The sequence below is a fragment of the Electrona antarctica genome (assembly GCF_951216825.1).
Source record: "Electrona antarctica genome assembly, chromosome: 11".
Taxonomy (NCBI): domain Eukaryota; kingdom Metazoa; phylum Chordata; class Actinopteri; order Myctophiformes; family Myctophidae; genus Electrona; species Electrona antarctica.
This window is the reverse complement of record NC_136792.1, coordinates 28068034-28093324: the sequence shown is the minus strand read 5'-3', so window position 1 is coordinate 28093324 and position 25291 is coordinate 28068034. Positions and strand designations below refer to the sequence as shown.

The window sequence follows — 25291 nt, the reverse complement described above, 5'->3', positions numbered from 1 at the left end:
AAACAAAAAACAGGTAGACCTAGCCATGGTTCACATGACGCTCATGTTTCAGATAGCCTAGTAGATCCTACTCAGGCAGACAAAACCCCCTTGTGCCTCTCATCGAGTTCTGGTCCAATTAACTGTCCGTTGAGTGTCATCCATGTTGATAATTAGTACAGAGTTGTAGTCATAAGGTTCTAAGTGTGTCACCTTCCACAACTGGGTCAGGGTAAACTACAGGGGCTCAGGGGATCGCCCCACTCAGAATGGGGCCACCATCATACTATAGGCCTACACACACAGTCACTCACACTTCAGACAGGCACACATACTATACATGCTGCGGCTCACTTAAGGCTCTCTTTCTCTCATCCACAATTCCACATACTCGCAAGTGCACGCACTCACACCCGCGCACGCACGCACGCACGCACACACGCACGCACTCCCACTCTCTCTATCTCTCTCTCTCTCTCTCTCTCTCTCTCTCTCTCTCTCTCTCTCTCTCTCACACACAGACACACACACACACACACACACACACACACACACACACACACACACACACACACACACACACACACACACACACACACACACACACACACACACACACACACACACACACACACTGTGACACAATAACTTATTAGAGCCTGCTTCATACCACATTCATGCCTTTTGATATTTGATATAGGATCATTTCTGGGCCAGTAGATATTTCAGTGTTCTGAGCTTGTGTCCCTGGCATGGAAGTGGCTTTGGGAGAATAGTATTGGAGGCAGACTGGCAGTGCTTACATGTTCGTATTAAGGAAATATATTCCTTAATACGTGTGACAAACTTTTGCTGGAGTAAAAATACGATTTCTGCACCTTTACTCAAGTATGGCTTTCAAGCACTTTAAACACTTCTGTAATCTGTTACTTTATTGTAACATGACTGCTTGACAGCTACCCTTGTAACAAAATATATATAAAATAATAGCATAATAAATTAACCCTTTAACCACAAATTCCTTAACAGTTTCGGTTAATATGAACATTTTGTTCAATGTTGTTGTAAAGCAGGCTAATTTGTGTCCACCTGCTTAATCTAGCTACCCCAGATGTGCTACACAACACGCAGCACAGTAGATCTATATAGGCCTATATTAGCAAACATACCATCCAGAGTGCATTGTCTCCATAATTTACTGACCAAATATTACATTCACCCATATTTATCTTCTCGTAGCAGTGTCTTGATTGCAAATTTAGTTGGCTGAGTGAATCCCACAGATTCCTCAGCTGGGGCCAGATTTGGCCCACAGGCCAGCATGTTGAGTTGAATATCAGGATAACACTTTCACTGTTCGTTTTGTGTTATCTTTGTAATGGACTCATTTTATTTAACTACTTTTAATATAATAAACTTTCTTCCAGTTCCACTGACAAGAGTTGGCATCATAGGTTGGCATAATGTACTTGTAGTGCCTGTGTTTGTGTGGCTCATACTGCCCCCTACTGGGGAGAAAAAGCTATCGTCACAGGTAACAGATCACTGCTGACTGCATGACCTGGCTTTCCAAAATGGCCAGGTCCAAATTTCCAAATAGCCATGTAGCCACTATTCCATTCCCATTATTGTCTCCACCAGGCCAAAGGCATGGGGAGAGAGTATGTTTTGCACTCTGTCCGTGTGTGTGTGCGTGTGTGCGTGTGTCCGTCCTTCCATCCGTCCGTACGTTACCAGCTAATCTCCGGCACCGTTGGCCCGATCCATGCCACATTTTGCACACACACTCCCTGGATGCCAACGACGAACCTCTGCCCCAAATATTCCTCAACGGCCTGTTATAGCGCCACCATGAGGCCGATTTAGGCAAAACACATTTCTGTAGATTACTCGTACACATTTTATCCATACATCACACAATTCGGTATACACTATCTCCATAGTCATGTGATCAACACAGATCTGCACCATTTCCCATCTTCCATCCTGATTGGCTAAGATTGGCTTCCAAAGCTCACATGATTAGTCCGATTCGAACAAAATGCCACAAATCACAAACACAGTGTGCAATTTCCGTGAAATTATGTACGCACATTTCCACTAGGCTGAGGACGACATGCCACAAAAAAATTCCAAATCAGCCTCACGGTGGCGCTATAACAGGGCCATTCCTGTTTTTACCTATAACTGCATCAATCTGTATACAACTTATGTATGCGCACTCCCTAGAGGGCCATGGAAAAACCTTTTCCCTGCATCCCTCCACATCTGCCGGTTATAGCGCCACCATGAGGCGCAATGTTTTTCTGCAAAACACATTGTTTATGTTAGTAAACTCGCACAGATTTCATCCAAATCTCACGCAAATCGGTACACATGATCTCTGTAGTCATGTGATCAAGACGAGTCTGTTGGATTTCTCAGATTCTACACTGATTTGCTAAGATTGCCTTCCAAAGTTTTCAGGAGTGGCCCGTTTTGCACAAAATGCTGCACATGTCTAACCTGACTCCGCCAGATGGGGCAGCAGAGAGTACACTGGGTTCCCCCCTCCTGCTCCCATCTGGGAACTCTCAGGCAGACTTGATGCCCGGCCACAAAACGGCCTGGCCAATCAGCAGCAGCTAGAGGCGGGATCCAGATTTCTATCCTCAGAGATGATATGAGTGATCTGAATTTCCTCAACAAAATGAAGAAAATTGTTGCAAAAAACAAACAAACAAAGAAACATGTTTATATTACACCTAAACATTTTGCCGAACATCACACACACCCCTATCCTCCTGGTGGAGACCTGTGCCCAGAAGGGCACTTTTTCTAGTTTATTATTGTGTATATCTATGTGTACATATATCAACTTGTATGCATTTAAGTGTATATATTGTTTGTACAGTCAGTATGTTAGTTAATTATACCCAGTGGCACTTCAGCACCCCCACCCCCCCACACACATACACACACACACACACACACAAACACACACACACACACACACACACACACACACACACACACACTCACACATGCAGCCGCACGCACAGGCAGGCAGGCAGGCACGCACGCACTCACGCACGAAAGGCACGTACGCATGCACGCACGCACACACACACACACACACACACACACACACACACACACACACACACACACACACACACACACACACACACACACACACACACACACACACACACACACACACACACACACACACACACACACTGTGTCAGGGTGGTTGTGACTTAAGACTTAATCCACCAGCTGAAGTCATGCCCTGTTAGTTTAAAATAGAGCATTAAATCATTAAGACAGGGTAGAAACGTAGGAGGCATAGATCGACGGCAGTAAATTGTCACCTGATTTAAGGGAACAGGCAAGTCTGAACATTCTTGAAAGCTCAAACAGGGAATCAATCAGAATTTATTTGGAAAATGTGTTTTATCTCTGCAATCTCAGGCAAAGAACACAGGATGGTGCTATATCTATACACATGACTTGTTGACTGCATCTTGGTTTCTAAGGAGTCATCTGTGTGTAAGAATATTATCGTTTTATTCAGCTCTTTCTGAATGTGGCTAGATTAATGTCAAAACTATACCAAACAGGAAAAAATTTCAGGGCATTATTCATTTCTTGAACATTATAACCACTTAAACCCTCGAGGTCAGGCCCTCTCTATCCTTTTATTACTCTATGGGTCGGGCCAGCCGCCAGCCCAGTTAAGGTTTATTACTCTATGGGTCGGGCCAGCCGCCAGCCATAAGGCCCAGGTAGGGCCGGGCCTTAAAGGGACAAATAAAAATAATGACGTTTAGAAGATTTAGAACACTTTCCTTGGGTCTTTGTGTAATATGTTGTTTTAGATATTTTAGATTTTAGCAGTGTCCATGATGTCATGGGTACTGGGCTCACTTACTTCCTGGACTACATGTTGTTTCAGTAAGACAGCCCTCCCCCTATTATTACTATATCCACAAGGAAGAGCAGTGCACCAAAGCATTATGGGAATTGTATTCCAGGAAGTAAGTGAGCCCAGTATCCATGACATCATCGACACTGCTAAAATCTAAAATATCTAAAACCACCAACCGCCATAAAGACCCCAGGAAAGTGTTATAAATCTTCTAAACGTCATTAACATATATTTCTTTGCAAAAAGGGTGAAGTGTCCCTTTAATTTTCGGGCCTGTTGAGAACTTCACCGGCTGCCGGGCGTCTGTGCTAATAACTTTGGGGCGGGCCCGCCTAGAGTTTGAATGGACAGGTATCAGTCAACAGGGAGACATCGAAGAGGAAGGACGGGTGGGGAGGATCAACATATGGAATGTCAGAACAGGTCAGCTCCATATAAGGGTTTGGGTTTGAGGTTTGAGGTCAGACCTAGAGTTGTTGGCCGGCTCCATATACTGTATGCAGATCTATGTGATGATCCATTCTTCTCCATGTATGGCTATCCAGGGATTGATGAGGTCGGTGTTGTGATCTTCATATGGAGATGACCATAATGGAGTGTGGCAGGCGTGACGGATTGACGGCCATATATGGTGGTGTGACGTGTCACGAGGCGTGATGGACTGGTGGCCATATATGGTCATTGGTGGCGTGACGGACTGAATGTTTTCATCTCGCAATTATACTGTATATATCTTCGCAGAACATAGCAGATCTACACACATGCTCTCAATGCATTTTGTTGAGATGCATTCAACCCCTTTTGGTGTTTTTTTTACAGATGGAAACCCCTTTTGGGTTCTTGTTACTATGTACAGTATAATAGCAACATAACATTTTTATCATTTTTGAAGAAATATAATTTCTAATCAGATAGCTTAGGTCAGGCTTTAGAAGGCGTTTTTAGAATCGGCCTCAGTCTTAAATGGGTTAAGTGTAACAGACCAACAAACCAACAGACACATGTCTATTGGTTTCATAAATATGTAACCAATAAAAAGTATTAACAAGAGCTTGTGACTAAATAATTACTACAGTGTACATTGAATCCATTGGAACATCTGGACAAAGGAATTCTGGATGTTGTAATATTGTAGAAAGTGCAGGTCCCCAAGGAATGCCTTGGTGGTAATAAAGGTTATTGTAGTCCTTTGCCACTAGAGAGCACTATTATACCACATGGAAGTACATTAATGAAAAAGGCTACAGTAGACCCATCAATAAACCTTTACATATACTGTATCTTTAACTTTTTAATTTGTTAGTTGAGCCCTGAGGTGTGGCCTCAGGCCTCAGAGCCATGTTGCCCTGCTCTGACTATGCTTTTATCAGTTAACGCCCAGTGATTACTAGATAAGCTAATCAGAAGAAGACGATAAATAGTAACTGTATAACACAACAAGTGCATGCAAGTGCATGTATAGTATGTATGTATGTATGTATGTATGTGTGTGTGTGTGTGTGTGTGTGTGTGTGTGTGTGTGTGTGTGTGTGTGTGTGTGTGTGTGTGTATGTATGTATGTATGTATGTATGTATGTATGTATGTAAGTATGTATGTATGTATTAGACATGCACTATCCTACATATTAACCATGTTAGAGTTGTTGATTGAAATTGTTTATCTAATGCATGAGGAGACTATAATTTTTCAATTTGTTGTTTCATGCATGAATTTCATGCATGGACGTTACAGCACTATGGTAGTGAAATAGGCATATAAACATTTTCATGAATGTGTGCACGTGGAACACACGCACGAGTGAGTGCATGTGCCAGGAGTGATGTGAGAATCGAGCCTTCTGTCTACCATGTCAACAGAGTCACAGTAGCTCTTTCAGATTGTCAGTGCCTGTGTAAATGTGGAACATGATATTCTCAATTTATTGTTTTCCATACGTAAAGATCAGACAATCACAATAAAATCACAACAAAATGTATATAAATAGACACAACCACATAAAAAAAGATAAAAATCTAAAAAGAAAGACAGAAATTCAATTAAAAACAGTTTATGAAAACAAAACTGTTCAAATCCCAATGTTTATCTTCATCCCACCATGCAGTCCACATAGCACAAGGAATGTCAGTCCTTCATCCTTTTAAGTACATAGGACCTCAACAACAGCTTTTCATTGGTGTTTAGTTCATTGAGCTGTCTTATCAGGTGTGTTTTTGACATTGATCAGTTTTGTTATCACAACACATTTCTTGTAGGACTATACTGCATAGCTTTCTCCATCTGTAGCAGTGCCTCAGCACTGGATTTCTTTGAGTGCTTCCAGGGAGCTTTTTCAATAAAGCACTGGTGCAATACATCAGCCTAGCTGTTGGTGTTTGACAGTGTGAAATGCCATGCTTTAAGTATAGCTCAGTTACATTTTAGGCACTATATATATATAGATATATATATACATACAGTATATACGCACGCACGCACGCACGCACGCACGCACGCACGCACACACATACACACACACACTTTTATTTTTTATTTTTTTAAAGAATCTTACCCAGCACTGGTCTTATAAGCCAGTTGATGAGCCTGCATGTGACTCAACTAGTACCCACACCTCATGCTGTGTGCTTATTCATAAAGAGGGAAAACACAGAATCCCTGTCATGGACAGTGGCCTTATCTGAACTTATAAAATATAGTATGCATGATTTTGAATGAAACCAATCTATGAACAGACATGCCTAACATGTCTGTCAGCACTCAGCAGTCATTGGTTGGAATTTGCCTGAAGTAACCACAACACAATAATTCAAAGATGGATTATTGGTTTATTATTGCTGACGCTGCAGTAATGTAGAAATTAATAGAATACTGTACATGCCATTCCTAAACTGGGTTGCTTAAGGACAGGACTGTTTTGTTCTTTTCTATCCTCACATGTCTTTCTCTGCAGGGAAGAGTAAGGGTGTGTTGATTTACCCTCAATGTCCCTCTGACTACTAGGAGCTAGTGTGCTTTCGAGGTATGCCAATATTACTAAAGGCTCCATTGCCATATTACATCATCAACATCAGGGTGCACTGGAGAAGGAGGGGTTGCATTCTGTGTTGATATTGCCCCTTTTCCCCTCTCAGTGGCTGCGTTGTGGCCTGGTACGGTACATGGGCCTTGAATTTAAGTTCAAATACAAAGAATGTGGCCAGTGGCCATAGAGCATATGCCCGGGACACAGATAATGTTTTTGTGTTATAATTGATAGAAGATAGACAAACAGACAACATAGGCTAAAACAGATATCATGATCATTTAATTTAAACGTGTTACATGTTTAGATTATAAACAGAACAACAAGTAACACTTTTTAAACACATACATGTGTTTAGTTTTTACAATCAAAAGTCAGTCATATTGTGTTTAGAATTAGAACACTATGGGCTGTATTTTGCGTGTCTTAAGTACCAGGTCTTATTACTTAACTTAAGACCTGGATGCGTGGTCAATGCTCTTTGGCCACTCAGAATAGCCAAATGGCATTGATCACGCCTCCAGGTCTTAAGTTAAGTAATAAGACCTGGTACTTAAGACACGCAAAATACAGCCCTATAGGCCATATATTTTATATCCATAAACAAACATTTGACATTTTATTATTACACACTGGTGTTTAGGTATTAAACGCGTTTTGATTGATTGATTGATTGATTGATTGATTGATTGAAGAATTTATTAACAGATTGGAGAATTACAGTACATTTCAAGCACAACTCAATACAAAACTGTTAACTGTGGATGCCACCATAAAGCATTACACTTGTTTACAATAGGGTGTAGCCCCCTCCGGTAGATAGATACGATCACAAGGCGTTCTTTTTGTTGTACAGACATTTATTAGCGTATGCCAAATGCCACGTCAAATGCCGTGAGAACTCATTGGCCGCATCCACTTTGGGGGGAATAAACGGGGAAATCTTCTCAGTATCAGTATCTTGACTTTTAACTGATATAATTTGAGCTGGACTCTTAAAACAGCCGATCTACATATGGCAGCAGCAATGCACTTTAGCTGTTGCACGCTGAAGCTCTCTTCTCAGAATGAACTGGCTCTGCCCTGCTCTGCTAATTAACAGTGATCGAAACCACCCTTGCTCATCAACAGATCAGGCTTCAGCTGTTCAGAGGTTACTGTGACCTTAATCAATCAATCAAACATAAATCACCTCAATACACATTGAAACAAAGTAGAAACACATAGAAACATGAAATTGACATGAAACAAAAACATTATGAACTTCTTAACTTTATGTAATTATTTATAAATGCACTTTTAATTCTGAAGGCAGCATTTAATCTTGATGACAGCTACACTCCCACCGAAATCACTTGGATTTCTTTAATGAACCTTTACATTTTTATAATCACTTTTTAATGTAGTGTCATGTAGTGTGTTATGAGCTCTAGTGTATGGAGTGCATGATAGGTAGAGGTTGCTTAGTAGGCTTCGTCGGCTTCAAGCAGGGTAACCGTCTTGTGGATAGGCCTCTCCAAGTAGACTGGCTTGGTGAGTCTCTTTCCTTGGCCATCCAGTGCTGAACTTCCAATCAGTAATTGTAGCTTCCTCACACATCCATCTTCACCAGGGTGCACATCCGTGACCTTGGCTAGTTTCCACTAATTTTTTGGTGCAGTGTCGTCTTTCACAATCACTATATCGTTGATCTTTGCATTTCTGCAGGTCTTATCCTTGCTTATCTCCTTCTTGTGTTGAAGACTCTGGATTTCATCAGAGAAGGTTGCTCTCTGGACAATGGTAAGTTCAGCATCCTTTCTCTCTTCGATACTTGTGGCTTCATTGGTTCTTTGAGCTCCTTGACACGACGCCTGAGTCTTGCAATGGCTTTGACTAAACTTGTCCAGCTGGAGAACTTCAGGAAACGATCAGGCAGTGAAACGTCTGTTGCCAAGGTCTTATGTACGATGGTCTTACGAACTTCTGGGTCTTCAACTGCTATGTCTCTGCTGGGAAGCTTGTCACACCAGAGGAAATCTGGACCAGTAAACCATTTGGAAGCAATGAGGTCCTTTGCTTTGAGGCCTCTTGACACGTGGTCCGCTGGATTTTCTTCAGAACGTACATGTCTCCATTGACTTGGATTGGTACTTTCTTTGATTCGTGTAATGCGGTTTGCCACGAAAACATGAAATCGCCTGGCGTCATTGTTGACATACCCCAGGACAACCTTTGAGTCGGTCCAGAAGAACTCCTGGACATCTTCTATATCCAACTCCTTTCTGAGCAGGTCACTTGTACGAACAGCAACAACCGCTGCTGACAGCTCAAGTCGTGGGATTGTGGTGATCTTCATAGGTGCCACTCTGGACTTGCCCATGACTAGAGAACAATGGATTTGTCCTGATGCACTGATTGCTCTCAGGTAAGTACATTCTCCATACCCTGTGACACTTGCGTCAGAGAAATGATGGAGTTCATACTTCTTAACTTCTTTGAAACTTGCTGGCAGGTAACATCGCTGTATCTTGACATCAGCTAAGTTCTGCAGGTCCAAGAGCCAGGACTCCCATTTTGCACGTAGTTCTTCAGAGAGTGGCTCATCCCATCCAATCTTGTCTCTGCACATCTGTTGCAGTATTTGCTTCCCAACTAGTATGAAGGGTGCTACAAAGCCAAGTGGATCAAAGATGGACACTACTGTCGACAGTACTCCTCTTCTAGACAGCGGGCGTTCATTCACTACCACTCTGAACTGGAACTGGTCTGAAACAACACATCATCGTACACCTAGGGCTCTTTCAAGCTGCGGCTCACCCAAGGCTAGATCTAGATGTCTTACTGTTTCAGCACATTCTTCTTTAGGGATGGATGCAATCACCTCTTGACTGTTGGAAATGAACTTGTGGATTCGCAGCTTGCCTGCGCTGCAGATCTGCCTTGCTTCACTGACCAACTGTATTGCTTCATCTGCAGTTGCCAGACTTATCAGGCCGTCATCCACGTAAAAGTTCCTTTCGATGAAAGCGATGGATGCTTCACTGAAGCGACCTTGTCCTTGTGCAGCAACGTACTTGAGGCCGTAGTTTGCACAGCCTGGTGACGAGGCTGCTCCGAACAAGTGCACTCTCATCCTATAGACTGATGGTTCTGATTGAAAGTCTCCATCATCCCACCAGAGAAATCTCAGATAGTCTTGGTCTTCTGCTCTTACGTGGAATTGATGGAACATGCGTTCAATATCGCACATTATTGCTACTGGACCCTTGCGGAACCTACAGAGGACACCTACTAGGGAATTTGTCAGTTCTGGTCCGGTAAGCAGATGATCATTCAACGACACGCCTTGGAACTTCGCAGAGCAGTCGAACACAACCCTTATCTTTCCGGGTTTCTGAGGGTGATAGACCCCGTGGTGAGGGATGTACCAGACAGGACCTTTGTTCATTTCTTCTGCTGGAACCTTCTCAGCATCTCCGCGAGTGATTGTTTCACTCATGAAGGCAATGTAGTCTTTATGGTACTGCTTGTCTTTCTCGAATCTCCTTTTCAGACACTTGAGGCGGTGATTTGCACACACTCTATTGTCTGGTAGACTCGGTCTGTCTTCCTTAAATGGCAACGGCATTTCACAGTGACCGTTTGCCTTGATCTTGATCGTTGCGATGAAGCGTAGATCCTCTTGGGAGAAATGAGCATCCTCTGCCGTTCTCTCATTGAAGTCTGATTCAAGCACCCGTATCACGTCTGGTGGAGTGACTACTTCTCTGACTTGTGTTCGGCAGATGTATCGGACTTGATTAGCATGTGAGTGAAGATTTGGTGTCACTTCTTTTACAACAATTCTGTGGCTGCTTCCAATGACATCGCCATAGTCGACACAGGGATTGACACAGCCGACTATACTCCAGCCGAGGTCTGTTCTTTGGGCAAATGGCTCATTGTCTTTGCCTGACACCACTTCTCTGGGTAACAGGGCATGGGAACAATTATAGCCAATAAGCAGACCAATGTCGCAGTCGATTAACGGTGCGATCTCTTCAGCAAGGTACTCCAGGTGAGACCATGCTCTGGCGGTCTTGGGTGTAGGAATATGACTGAAGAGTAAAACCCTCTGACCTGTAGCCCAGTTAACTTCTGACTTGGAATGATTGTGTTCTTGGATGACAATGTAGACAGTTTTAGCTGCACCGGAACCTTCTGTGTGTCCAGAGTGTCAGCTTTCTCTTGCAAGATGAAGGTGGTATCACTTTGGTTGTCCAGAAGTGCATATACAAGAACTTCATTCTCTGGTCTACTTGTAGTGGATAACCATACTGGAACAACTGTGAACTACTCGGTGTGATGTTGCTTCACTTGCTGTTTCATCTGTCTTGTCCTTTGAGTGCTTCTCACTCTCCTTTCGTTTGTCATCCTTCTGATATTTCCTTCCGTCGTCCTTGGTACGGTCTTCATGTAAACAGGTAGGGTGCTTCCTTTTACATGTGTCACAGACACTCTTGTTGTCACAATTTTTAGACTGGTGACCTGATTTCATGCATCCAAAGCATAATCTGTTGGTCTGCACAAACTTGACTCGTTCTGCAACTGACTTGGCCATGAACCTTCGACATGTGTGAATGCCATGGTTTGACTTCTCACAAAAGACACACCCTTTAGCATCTGGTTTCTCTTCAGATGTGCTTGTAGTTGCTAGTACCTTTGCACCAATACTTCGTGTATTTGGTGTTGTCTTCACCTTCTCACCATCACTCGACTTCAGAGCATGAAGAGAGGTCACTGGATTACAGGCTATCTTGGCTTCCTTTGTGATAAATTTAACACATTTTCCGAAGCTAGGGAATTCTTGCCACTCTTCCAGATTCTCAATGACCTTTCTGTTCCAACTGGCTGTTAGCCAATCAGGAAGCTTGGTAAGTATTTGTTGGTTTTCAGCACAGTCATTTAGGACTTCTAAGCCTTTAATCTGTGACATCGCTGATTGACAGCCTTGCAGGAAGTCTGCAAACTCTCAGTTCCACGCTGTCTCTGGGTCCTATCTTCGGCCACGTGGTAAGTTTATCTCTGAAGGCTTTAGCTATCACAAATGAGCTTCCATATCTCTCTTCAAGTATGTCCCATGCTGAATGATAGGCTGCTTCTGTGCCTAACAGGAAATAACCTTCTATGGCTTTCTTTGCCGGTCCGCCGACGTACTTGCGAAGATAGTATACTTTTTAATTTACTGGAATGTTCCTTCTGCCTATCAACGTTTGAAATTACATCTTCCAGTCTTTGTACCTTAGTGGGTCTCCACTGAAAACTGAAGGCTCTGGTACAGGGAGTAGGCTTGCATTGATGGACTCGGCAATTGCTCTGGCGATTGCTGTAGCGCTATCCTCTTGCTGAGCACTAGCAGCAGGCTGGCTCAAGGCTGCTTGTGTCATCTGCTGGGCATTAGTAGCAGGCTGGCCCCTTGTGGTTGCTTGGGTTATCATAGCCGATTGTGCATGTGAGACATGTTGTGGTGATGCCACATGTTGCACTGGCTGACCCTTTGACTTCGGTGCGGATCTCAGTTTCATAGCTTTGCTGTCGTCGAGCAACTCTAATATCTCGTCATCTGAGCCCACTTCTTGTTCATACACTTGTAGTCGTGCCTTTGCAGCATTCATTTTCTTGACTGCATCCAAGCGCTCTAACTGCCTGCACTTCTCTTCTACAGCACTTTGCCTTGCAGCATTTTCCGCTTCTTGCAGTGCAAACCTTTGCCTGTTCTCAGCTTCAATGGTTGCAAGCCTTTGTCTGTTCTCAGCTTCAATGGTTGCAAGCCTTCTCAGCTTCAAGGGTTTCAAGCTGTTGCTTCTCATATTCCATCACATCTAGGACTGAGTTGCAGCTAGCTCTGCTGCAGCTTCTTGTTTCTTTGCAGCGGACAGGTTTGAGTGCCTTGATCTTATGGTTGGCCTACTTGCAGACGCTGAACTTTGGCTGGCACTGAATGTGAACTTCGAGCTAGTCTCACTCAAGGCATCTTGCTCTCTGTCTTTGCGATTAGATGCACGCGTCAGGATCTTCTCTGACACCGCTACACAAGTGTCAACGCGACGGCGGGTCTGACTTTCAGGGGTAAAAAAGCTTGTGTTACATCTTTCTCAGCACAGCTGATCTTGGTCATAATGCTTTCCAATATGTAATTGGATAGAGGTCCACTAAATGCTTTCTTAGCCTCCTTGGCAACAGATTTCCATTTTTCATAGGAAGTTGTGAAGTGATGCTGAATATTTCTTATTCTGTCATCTTCAAGGTTTTGACCCTTTTCAGTAAGCTTTCGGGTTCTCCGGCTTCTTCGCAGTTTCTCTGCATCATCTTCACTCTCTTCTGACACATTGTCGGCCTCTTCTAGTACCTCAATTCCCGTGTGTGTGTTAGTGTCTAAAGATGCATTATCAGTGCTGGTAGACTGGTGCACTAACGCATCAATTGTAATGGTACCGTTTAAATCTGTCTTACTGGCTTCGTGCTCAGACATCTTTAGTATTGTTTAAATTTACTGTAAGCTTTCCTATTTAGTAGCTTTAAAGCTTAAACAACACAAAACAACAGTTAAATTGACTGGCTTAAACTTAAATATTACTACGGTTTTGGAATGTAACAATTGCAATTAACTTGGATTTTAGTTTGACAAACTGTTTTTAGAAAAACCTTAAATGTATCAAAACACCCTTAATTAACTTGTTTCACTTGCAATTAATTAACATAATCATTTTTAACCAAGTATTTTAGAACTAGGCTACTTAAGTATCATAAATTATTTCACAATACTTTAAATGAAATAACCCAATGATAACACTTCTTTTAACACTTAGTAACTTATATCGCTCTTGGTTGCAATATAGTCACTTAAATGATTTAGGAGTAACCACTTATGATGAAATCAGAATATGTATAACACCAATATATTTTCACCCTTTGCACTTAGACTTTAAGTGTCATTTACACTTCAAACTTGCTTAATAGTAAATGACTGTAGTGAAATCAACAACAACTTGAACATAGAAAAACATGTGCAAAATACCAGAACTTTCCCTTTAAGCACTTATAGAGTCCCTTTAAAGCAATGAGTAGGTTACTTCACTTATCAACATTTAACTTGTTTTAAATGTGTTACTTCTTGTTGGCATAACCATCCAAAGCTCCCGAACTCCACTTGCTGGGATCCTAGTGTGAGCAAGTCTTATCTGTTCGATGCTGAAAGTCACTGTAGGTGAACCATGGAAACTTGCTTGCAGCACCACTTTGGGGGGAATAAACGGGGAAATCTTCTCAGTATCAGTATCTTGACTTTTAACTGATATAATTTGAGCTGGACTCTTAAAACAGCCGATCTACAAATGGCAGCAGCAATGCACTTTAGCTGTTGCACGCTGAAGCTCTCTTCTCAGAATGAACTGGCTCTGCCCTGCTCTGCTAATTAACAGTGATCGAAACCACCCTTGCTCCAGCTGTTCAGAGGTTACTGTGACCCAGAGTTTCTAAGGCTCTGCTGTGACCTTAATCAATCAATCAAACATAAATCACCTCAATACACATTGAAACAAAGTAGAAACACATAGAAACATGAAATTGACATGAAACAAAAACATTATGAACTTCTTAACTTCATGTAGCAGCAGTGGCAGCGGTGGCCGAACGGATAGCGGCGCGGTATAGATACCGGAAGATTCCCAGTTCGAATCAGCCGTCCGACACGTTAAAATTACCACCGCTGAAATGCCCTTGAACAAGGCATCAACCACTACGATGAAATGTGTTCTATGAGCAGGGCCTGGCTGGAAACAAGTTCTTAGAGCTTAGCCCAGATACCCTGGGTAAATATAGATTTAATTTCATTTCATTTCATTTCATGTACTTATTTATAAATGAACTTTTAATTCTGAAGGCAGCTTTTAATCTTGATGACAGCTACAAGGGTCCACCATGTTCCAGGGATTTACAGTGTTGACTATAAGGGAGGAGTAGCCTACAGCAGGGGTTCTCAACGTTTTTGGCCGGGGACCCCCGGAAATGCTTTGGCAATGTCTCGGGACCCCCGCCCCGCCCCCTCCCGACCCCCAATATAAATTGACTGCTACATAATAGAGGGAATAACCATAAATAAATACTGAAACCAGATATAATCATTAGGGAAGGTGTATGCATGTACTATGTGTACTATGTAAACTCTTCATTTCCACTTTCCAGCCATTAATTTTTTTTAATTATTTGGGGACCCCCCAAAATAATTTGGCGACCCCCTGAGGGGTCGCGACCCACGGGTTGAGAACCCCTGGCCTACAGTACCAACTTCTTTGAAATGGAGAAGTGGGGGCCTATATTTAGTGTTGAATTATTATTGAGATGTGAATTATGAATAAAAAAAAATAGGTGAGTATTTTATCCAATACTCATCTTATAGTTACTATTTGGTAACCAAATAAGGTGTGGTGGCACAGTACACCAACAGCATTGTTGGACTGGGTAAGTCATTTTTAATTTGGCTTCCTTCACGTACTGATGATGATGGAAGATATTACTCATATTTTGATGACATAACAAACATACTTAACATAGTCAATCATAGTAACTTGTACTCATATGCCAACACAAGGCAAGGCAAGCCAAACAAGTAATTCAAAGTGCTTTACACACAATACAAACATTAAAAGCATTAAGTAACAATGCAAAACATGCATTATAAAAGGACATCAATTATGTATACAACTACAAATAGTTCTTAAGTAAGATTTCTTAGAAAATAGGAAGCTAAACTAAAACAGATATATGAGAATAAAGTTACAGTACAGTCCAGTGTAAATGTATCTAAAACCTTGATAAAAGGCACTATTAAAAGTATTTATGTAGCTTTGATTAAAAAAAATCAAAGCTACAAATCAAACAAAGCAAAATAAAGTTGAAGACCTGCGGTTTTCTGGGAGTCTGTTCCAGATGTGGTGTAACTCCACTTTTAGTTGTGACTCATATAGCAAAATTGTCCCACACGAATGAATGTTTCATAATGTAGCAAAACATCACAAATATATTTTGGACCTAAACCATTCAATGCTTTATAAATCAATATTAATATTTTGAAATAAATTATTTGACAGACAGGAAGGCAGTGTAAACTAGAAAAAGTGCCCTTCTGGGCACAGGTCTCCACCAGGAGGATAGGAGTGTGTGTGTGATGTTTGGCAAAATGTTTAGGAGCAATATAAACGTGTGTGTGTGTGTGTGTGTGTGTGTGTGTGTGTGTGTGTGTGTGTGTGTGTGTGTGTGTGTGTGTGTGTGTGTGTGTGTGTGTGTGTGTGTGTGTGTGTGTGTGTCGCGGCTTGGCCTGTTGTAGCGCCACCATGAGGCTGATTTGAAAACGGTCAAGTGGCATTTCTTCCAAAGCCTAGTGGGAATATGCATGCACAGTTTCACCACAATCGGACGCTGCGTTGAGTAGTTGTGGCGATTTGTAGGCAAAGGTTTTTCCTTGGCCTCTAGAGATTTGGCATACAAAGTTATTCACAGATCCGTGCAGTTAGAGGTAAAAACACTTTTCGGCCAGTTATAGCGCCACCATGAGGCTGAGTTGAAAATGTTCATGTGGCATTTCTTCCTCGGCCTAGTGGGAATGTGCGTGCACAATTTCACGGAAATCACACGATGTGTTCATGATTTGCAGCATTTTGTTTGAAACTGAGCACTCCTGCAAACTTTGGAAGCCAATCTTAGCCAATCAGGATGGAGTCTGAGAAATCTGAAAGACCCGTTTCGTTGAATGGCTCTAGAGAGACTGTGTACCAATTTGCGTGATGTTTGGACAAAATATGTAGGTGTACTGTCCAAAAACTTGTTTTGCACAAAGCGGCCTCCTGGTGGCGCTATAACAGGCCGTTCTGGAAATGTTGGGGCAGAGGTTCATCGTTGGCATCCAGGGAGTATGTGTGCAAAATTTGGCATCGACCGGGTTAACGGTGCCGGAGATTAGCTGTTCACAGACGGACGGACGGACACACGGACGGACGGACGGACGGACATAAGGACGGACGGAAGGAAGGACACACGGACGGACACACGGACGGACGGACAGAGTGCAAAACATACTCTCTCCCCATGCCTTCGGCCTGGTGGAGACAATGATTATGTTCCACTTTCTTGGTCTAATGACTTGAACTGTCAAGCAGCATTGTTCTGAATTAACTGCAGCTGTCATGACATTTTTAGGGTGACCTATAAAGCATTACAATAAATTATTAAGTCATTTAATCCTTGATTGTCTCCACCAGGCCGAAGGCATGGGGAGAGAGTATGTTTTGCACTCCGTCCGTGTGTGTGTGTGTGTGTGTGTGTGTGTGTGTCCTTCTGTCCTTCCGTCCGTCCGTTATCAGCTAATCTCCAGCACCGTTGGCCCGATCCATGCCAAACTTTGCACACACACTCCCTGGATGCCAACGACGAACCTCTGCCCAAAATATTCCTCATCGGCCTGTTATAGCGCCACCATGAGGCCGATTTAGGCAAAACACATTTCTGTAGATAACTCGTACACATTTTATCCATACATCACACAATTCGGTATACACTATCTCCATAGTCATGTGATCAACACAGATCTGCACAATTTCCCATCTTCCATCCTGATTGGCTAAGATTGGCTTCCAAAGCTCACATGATTGGTCCATTTCGAACAAAATGCCACAAGTCACAAACAGTGTCCAATTTCCATGAAATTATACACGCACATTTCCACTAGGCCGAGGACGACATGCCACTATTTCTTTCCCAAATCAGCCTCACGGTGGCGCTATAACAGGCCAATTCCTGTTTTTACCTATAACTGCATCGACAACTTATGTATGCGCACTCCCTAGAGGCCATGGAAAAACATTTTCCCTGCATCCCTCCACATCTGCCGGTTATAGCGCCACCATGAGGCCGATTTCTGCAAAACACATTGTTTATGTTAGTCGCACAGATTTCATCCAAATCTCACGCAAATCGGTACACATTCTACACATTCTACACTGATTAGCTAAGATTGCCTTCCAAAGTTTTCAGGAGTAGCCCGTTTTGTACAAAATGCTGCACATGTCCTGCTCATCCAGAATTCTATCCTCAGAGATGCTATGAGTGATCTGGCTCAACAAAATGAAGAAAATTGTTGCAAGAAACAAACAAACAAAAAAACATGTTTATATTACTCCTAAACATTTTGCCAAACATCACACACACTCCTATCCTCCTGGTGGAGACCTGTGCCCAGAAGGGCACTTTTTCTAGTTTGTTCCTATACTCATATGACTTGACTACACCAAGATGGTGTGTTATAGCTTGGGTTTTGTTTTTTTAACATTAACCATTGAAACTGTACTGTCTTCAATTCAATTGTTGATTTGTTCAATGTGTTTACACAGTCCTTGTATTGGACCATAGTTCCCTGGTGATATGGATATGTAATTATTATGTCTTCTGCATAATTATAGTAACCTAGTTTGTTATTTTCCATAATCTGAGACAGTGACAGCATTGAACAGCAGAGAACAGACCCAGGGCTTCCTCAGTTTACCCATGATACGTGTCATGTACTGTAAACATTGAATTGAAGCGACCTTTGGTTCAGTAGCTGTTATTAAACATAAAATGCAAATTAGTGTGACACTAAATACACAATACAGAACAGAATGTAGTAAAACAGTTTTATTACAGCACAGACTTTCCATATTAGCAAATGACTGTGGAATAAACTTTTGCCAACAAATAATGAAATACAGTGTACACCACCAGCACAACAGAGTGGACCAACAGAGTGGATTAATTCACCTGCAAGAGCAGCACCCTCCATTTCCTGTCCCTGTTCCCAGGAGCTACGCTGTACCAAAGGACAGAATGGTAAGACTCAGATCTTATAACATTCATGTTTGTGATATATAGCATACTCATATGCTTCTCCTCTCCTCTCCTCTCCTCTCCTCTCCTCTCCGCAGGTGTTCAACTGCACGCAGCTAGATGACCTCCTAGAGGTATATTACCTGTCACCACTCTATGCTCTGGAGTTCTGCCTTGGTTTCCCTGGCAACCTGTTAGTTGTGATTGGCTATGTGGTTTGTCTGCAAGAGTGGCGGAGCATCAATATTTACCTTTTCAACCTAGCAGTGTCTGACCTCCTGTTCCTATGCACACTGCCTCGCCTCTCCTGGCTCTATGCGAATGGCCAAAAAGAGACCAGCCCCTACGCCTGTATCATCAGGCGTATCATCAGCTATTTCCTGCACGTCAATCTTTATTCCTCCATTCTCTTCATGGTCTGGGTGAGCGTGGACCGCTTTCTGCTCATCAGACACCCGACACGAAACCACTTCCTGCTAAGACCAAAGGTTGCGATGGCAGTAGCTGGGCTTAGCTGGCTGGCAATCAACATTCAGGTGGCTCCACTGATAGTGCTTATGTTCCAGGATATGCAGAAGGCAATTAACTCGAGCCGATGCACAGACTTTGCTAGCCTGAGTGGCGACACAAATTCATTTGGCTACAGCATGGGACTGACCCTGACCGGCTATGTTCTCCCTTTCCTGGGGCTTTGCCTTTCCTCCTACAATATTGCACGGCTTCTAAAGGTGCAGGATGCGGCTTTACAGCGTAGGACCACTTCCTACAAGCGGCCTCTCAGGGTTGTCACAGCAGCAGCTGCCATGTTTCTGGTTCTCTATTCTCCCTACCATGTGATGAGGAATGTGAGGATAGCATCTCGGCAGGAATGGTCAGGGATGGAGCTATGTACCAGGATGTACATAGAGGGTCTGTACATCCTGACTCGACCAATCGCCTTCTTGCACAGTGTTATTAACCCCGTCTTCTATTTCCTCATGGGTGACCAGTTCAGAGAGCTCCTATTTGCTAAATTTAGACAGCTGTTGAGGAAGACAGGACGACAGAGGGGTGCAACATGACAACACTTAGGTAGAGTAAGTGATTTTCTTTGGTTAAATGTAAGTGTTAAATAGCTCTATATTCTGATAGTACTTGTTGCTATAGAGCGTCGCAGTCCCGCCCCCTACCATGGACCAGGAAATGAATCCCAATGCATTTTTCCCATAGACATTTCAAAAAGTATTTATTTAAAGACGGTTACGCCGCGGACAAAGCCAACTCGAGTCGTGACAACTCATGACAACACAAACAATATTTTGGCCCAAACAAATAATTACAAAGAAGAAAAACAACAAAAAAAGTGTTGTAACCTGCCGTTTTTTTCTTCTTTCTAATTATTTGTTCGGCCCAAAATTTTTTGTTTGTTGTCATGATTTGTCACGACTCGAGTTGGCTTTGTCCGCGACGTAAACGTCTTTAAATAAATACTTTCTGAAATGTCTATGAGGAAAATGAACGGAGAATCATTTCCTGGGCCATGGTAGGGGGCGGGACTGCGACGCTCTATAGAGTGTTTGTTCAGTAACAGGAGTCTCCACGTTTCTACAGCTCTTTAATAATCAGAAAGTTCAATGGGATACCAATTTTATCCAATCAGGATAGAGACCACGAGTGCAAGACGAGTGCAAGATGGGTAGGCTCTCCTGATTGGCTGTTGTCACCTACTTGAACATTTATTTTCTATTCATTAAAGAGCTGGAGAGACATGGAGACTCCTGTTACTGAACACACACCACAGAAATTATTACTATCAGAATATAGTGATTTAACCTTTTAACAAAAATACATTTTATTTAAAATAAAATAAAACACTTATCCTACCTTTAAGTGCACACAGGTAGACAAATATGGTCAAATCATGCACACAAATTGCTTAAATGTTGCATATAATCAGGTAGGTTATCAGCATCTTTCCCATGGTTTTACATTCATTTTTATTTATTGTAATATGTACAGTAATGTATGTGAAACCATAATAATACTATATGAATGTTCAGATTATTATACTATCTGGTATATGTATAAAAGTCCTGACATTTCTTATTAGTTTAAAGTCCTGACATTTATTAGTTTCTTATTAGTTGAATCTCTATAAACACTGACTGCACTCAGGGTGATTCAATTGAATCCTTCAATATGTTTTTATTTTACATACCGGTAATTTCTTGGTCTAATGACTTGAACTGTCAAGCAGCATTGTTCTGAATTAACTGCAGCTGTCATGATACATTTTTAGGGTGACCTATAAAGCATTACAATAAATTATTAAGTAATTTAATCCTTGATTTGTTCCTATACTCGTATGACTTGACTACACCAATATGGTGTGTTATAGCTTGGGTTTTGTTTTTTTAACATTAACCATTGAAACTGTACTGTCTTCAATTCAATTGTTGATTTGTTCAATGTGTTTACACAGTCCTTGTATTGGACCATAGTTCCCTGGTGATATGGATCTGTAATTATTATGTCTTCTGCATAATTATAGTAACCTAGTTTGTTATTTTCCATAATCTTTATTCTTTATTCGGATCCCCATTAGCTTCCGCTACTGCGGTCGCTAGTCTTCCTGGGGTCCACACAGAACATCACAACATAAAAACAACATACAATACAATATACAAACAACTAACGTCTGTCTAAATCTAAATTCAATTAAATTAGAATAACAGATATGTAGATTAAATAACCTGTACAAACAATCATGTACTAAAGCACATCAGTCCAATTGTGTGACCTCTTCCAATAATGTTTTTTAAGCGATTTTTTAAAAGAGTATTTACTTTTGATTTGTTTTATGTTAACAGATAATGAGTTCCACTGTTGGGTGGCTCTATAAATAACAGATTTTTTAAGTATTTATGTCTTTGGTTTTGGAAGTTCCAAATACCCTGAGCTTACCTGTCTAGTTTGATATCTATGTTTTAGACCTGAACTAAATAATTGATCTCTATAGAAGTCTGGCTTTCCCTCCATGATTGCATTTATGGTAAATTTGATAAGACTAGCAGTTAATTTAGCCTCTACAGTTAGCCATACTAAACTGTGGTGCATCCTAGCAACATTGGTTTTAAAAGAGCAGTTCAGCACTAATCTTGCAGCTCTATTTTGTGCTAGCTGTATTTTTTTTTATATCTCTTTTAGCAGCAGAGGACCACACAACCATACAATACTCCAAATGTGAAAGCACTAATGCCTGTGTTACCTCCTTTCTAATGAATGGTGTAACATAGGGAGAGCATCTGCGTGTAACCGCAATACCCTGCCCCATTTTTACAACAACAGAATCAATATGATCGGACCAAGTCAAGCGCTCATCAATTGTGACACCAAGTAACTTTATTTTATTAACTTGCTGTATTGGGATCCCCGCCATAGTTAAACTCAGTCGTGAATCTCCAGCCAGCATATGTTTAGTGCCCAAGACAATGCACTTTGTCTTGGAAACATTCAAGATCAATTTGTTTTCTTTTACCCAATTTGACACCAATTGTAATTCCTTCGTTAAAACTTCATTCAGTATATTGCACGTTGTTGCAGCGCTAAACATGGTCGAATCATCAGCATACATAACCATAGTTGCTTTATCCAAAACAAAGGGCATATCATTTGTAAAAATGGAAAATAAAAGTGGACCCAAACAACTTCACTGAGGAACTCCATATATTACATCCTTACTCTCAGATAGACTACCATTAAAAACACTCTTTGCTTCCTCCCAGACAGATAGCTATCCATCCAAGAGAGAGCAGAGGATAGAAAACCATATGCTTTCAGTTTGGCTCTTAGCAATTTGTGATCAATAACATCAAATGCTGCACTGAAGTCAAGCATCACTGTACCAACCATTTTCTTATTGTCCAATTCATTCAGCCATTTGTCAGACATGTGAACTATAGCAGAGGTAGTTGAGTGACCAGCTCTGTATGCATGTTGACATTTTGTAATTAGCTCATTACTTAGAAAATAATGCTGTATTTGATTGAAAACTATCCTCTCTAACATTTTACTGAGCACCGGTAGTAGACTTATAGGCCTACTATTAGCCCCAGAAAATGCGGCTTTTTTATCTTTTGGCAATGGAATTATTTTAGCTTCTTTCCATAGTGTAGGACACACAGAGCTGGTCAGACATCTGTTAAAGATATGACATATAGGAATAGATAATTCTTTAGCTGCCACCTTGAGAAATGTACCATCCAAATTGTCAATGCCTGGAGACAGTGACAGCATGTATATATGTTGAACAGCAGAGAACAGACCCAGGGCTTCCTCAGTTTTGTCATGTACTGTAAACATTGAATTGAAGCGACCTTTGGTTCAGTACCTGTTATGCAAATTAGTGTGACACTAAATACACCGTATTACACAGAACATAATGTAGTAAAACAGTTTTATTACAGCACAGACTTTCCATATTAGCAAATGACTGTCTGGTTGGCTGTGGAATAAACTTTATTGCCAACCAATAATGAAATACAGTGTACACCACCAGCACCCTCATGCACTGATGCACACTGTTTTCAGTAAACAACAGAGTGGATTAATTCACCTGCAAGAGCAGCACCCTCCATTTCCTGTCCCTGTTCCCAGGAGCTACGCTGTACCAAAGGACAGAATGGTAAGACTCAGATCTTATAACATTCATGTTTGTGATATATACTATATAGCATACTCATATGCTTCTCCTCTCCTCTCCTCTCCGCAGGTGTTCAACTGCACGCAGCTAGATGACCTCCTAGAGGTATATTACCTGTCACCACTCTATGCTCTGGAGTTCTGCCTTGGTTTCCCTGGCAACCTGTTAGTTGTGATTGGCTATGTGGTTTGTCTGAAAGAGTGGAGGAGCATCAATATTTACCTTTTCAACCTAGCAGTGTCTGACCTCCTGTTCCTATGCACACTGCCTCGCCTCTCCTGGCTCTATGCGAATGGCCAAAAAGAGACCAGCCCCTACGCCTGTATCATCAACCGCTATTTCCTGCACGTTGATCTTTATTCCTCCATTCTCTTCATGGTCTGGGTGAGCGTGGACCGCTTTCTGCTCATCAGACACCCGACACGAAACCACTTCCTGCTAAGACCAAAGGTTGCGATGGCAGTAGCTGGGCTGAGCTGGCTGGCAATCAACATTCAGGTGGCTCCGCTGATAGTGCTTATGTTCCAGGATATGCAGAAGGCAATTAACTCGAGCCGATGCACAGACTTTGCTAGCCTGAGTGGCGACACAAATTCATTTGGCTACAGCATGGGACTGACCCTGACCGGCTATGTTCTCCCTTTCCTGGGGCTTTGCCTTTCCTCCTACAATATTGCACGGCTTCTAAAGGTGCAGGATGCGGCTTTAAAGCGTAGGACCACTTCCTACAAGCGGCCTCTCAGGGTTGTCACAGCAGCAGCTGCCATGTTTCTGGTTCTCTATTCTCCCTACCATGTGATGAGGAATGTGAGGATAGCATCTCGGCAGGAATGGTCAGGGATGGAGCTATGTACCAGGATGTACATAGAGGGTCTGTACATCCTGACTCGACCAATCGCCTTCTTGCACAGTGTTATTAACCCCGTCTTCTATTTCCTCATGGGTGACCAGTTCAGAGAGCTCCTATTTGCTAAATTTAGACAGCTGTTGAGGAAGACAGGACGACAGAGGGGTGCAACATGACAACACTTAGGTAGAGTAAGTGATTTTCTTTGGTTAAATGTAAGTGTTAAATAGCTCTATATTCTGATAGTACTTGTTGCTATAGAGTGTTTGTTCAGTAACAGGAGTCTCCACGTTTCTACAGCTCTTTAATAATCAGAAAGTTCAATGGGATACCAATTGTATCCAATCAGGATAGAGACCAGAGAACGGAATGCATATTAAACAAGTGCAAGATGGGTAGGCTCTCCTGATTGGCTGTTGTCACCTAGCCTGGGTAAACCCACTCCCCCTACTGGACAACATTTCATTCTGCCAGGAGGGTTATGAAAATCTGGCGAGGGGGGAGGGGTTTACCCAGGCTAGTTGTCACCTACTTGAAAATTTATTTTCTATTCATTAAAGAGCTGGAGAGACATGGAGACTCCTGTTACTGAACACACTCACAGAAATGATTACTATCAGAATATAGTGATTTAACCTTTTAACAAAAATACATTTTATTTAAAATAAAATAAAACACTTATCCTACCTTTAAGTGCACACAGGTAGACAAATATGGTCAAAACATGCACACAAATTGCTTAAATGTTGCATATAATCAGGTACGTTATCAGCATCTTTCCCATGGTTTTACATTCATTTTTATTTATTGTAATATGTACAGTAATGTATGTGAAACCATAATAATACTATATGAATGTTCAGATTATTATACTATCTGGTATATGTATAAAAGTCCTGACATTTCTTATTAGTTTAAAGTCCTGCCATTTATTAGTTTCTTATTAGTTTAATCTCTATAAACACTGACTGCAC

General features: G+C 41.8%; 2 protein-coding genes across 2 annotated transcripts; both read left to right on the top strand.

Moving 5' to 3' along the window:
- Positions 1 to 8777: 8777 nt before the first annotated feature.
- LOC306932092 (succinate receptor 1-like) lies at positions 8778 to 19850 on the top strand (the record flags this gene model as incomplete). Its single annotated transcript, XM_079513795.1, has 2 exons — positions 8778 to 8856; positions 18835 to 19850. The coding sequence occupies 2 exons, from the start codon at positions 8778 to 8780 to the stop codon at positions 19848 to 19850; spliced, it is 1095 nt and encodes a 364-aa protein (XP_079369921.1).
- A 3599-nt stretch (positions 19851 to 23449) lies between these two features.
- On the top strand, positions 23450 to 24493 carry LOC306932091 (succinate receptor 1-like; the record flags this gene model as incomplete). Its single annotated transcript, XM_079513794.1, has 1 exon — positions 23450 to 24493. The coding sequence occupies one exon, from the start codon at positions 23450 to 23452 to the stop codon at positions 24491 to 24493; it is 1044 nt and encodes a 347-aa protein (XP_079369920.1).
- Between the last annotated feature and the right edge of the window lie 798 nt (positions 24494 to 25291).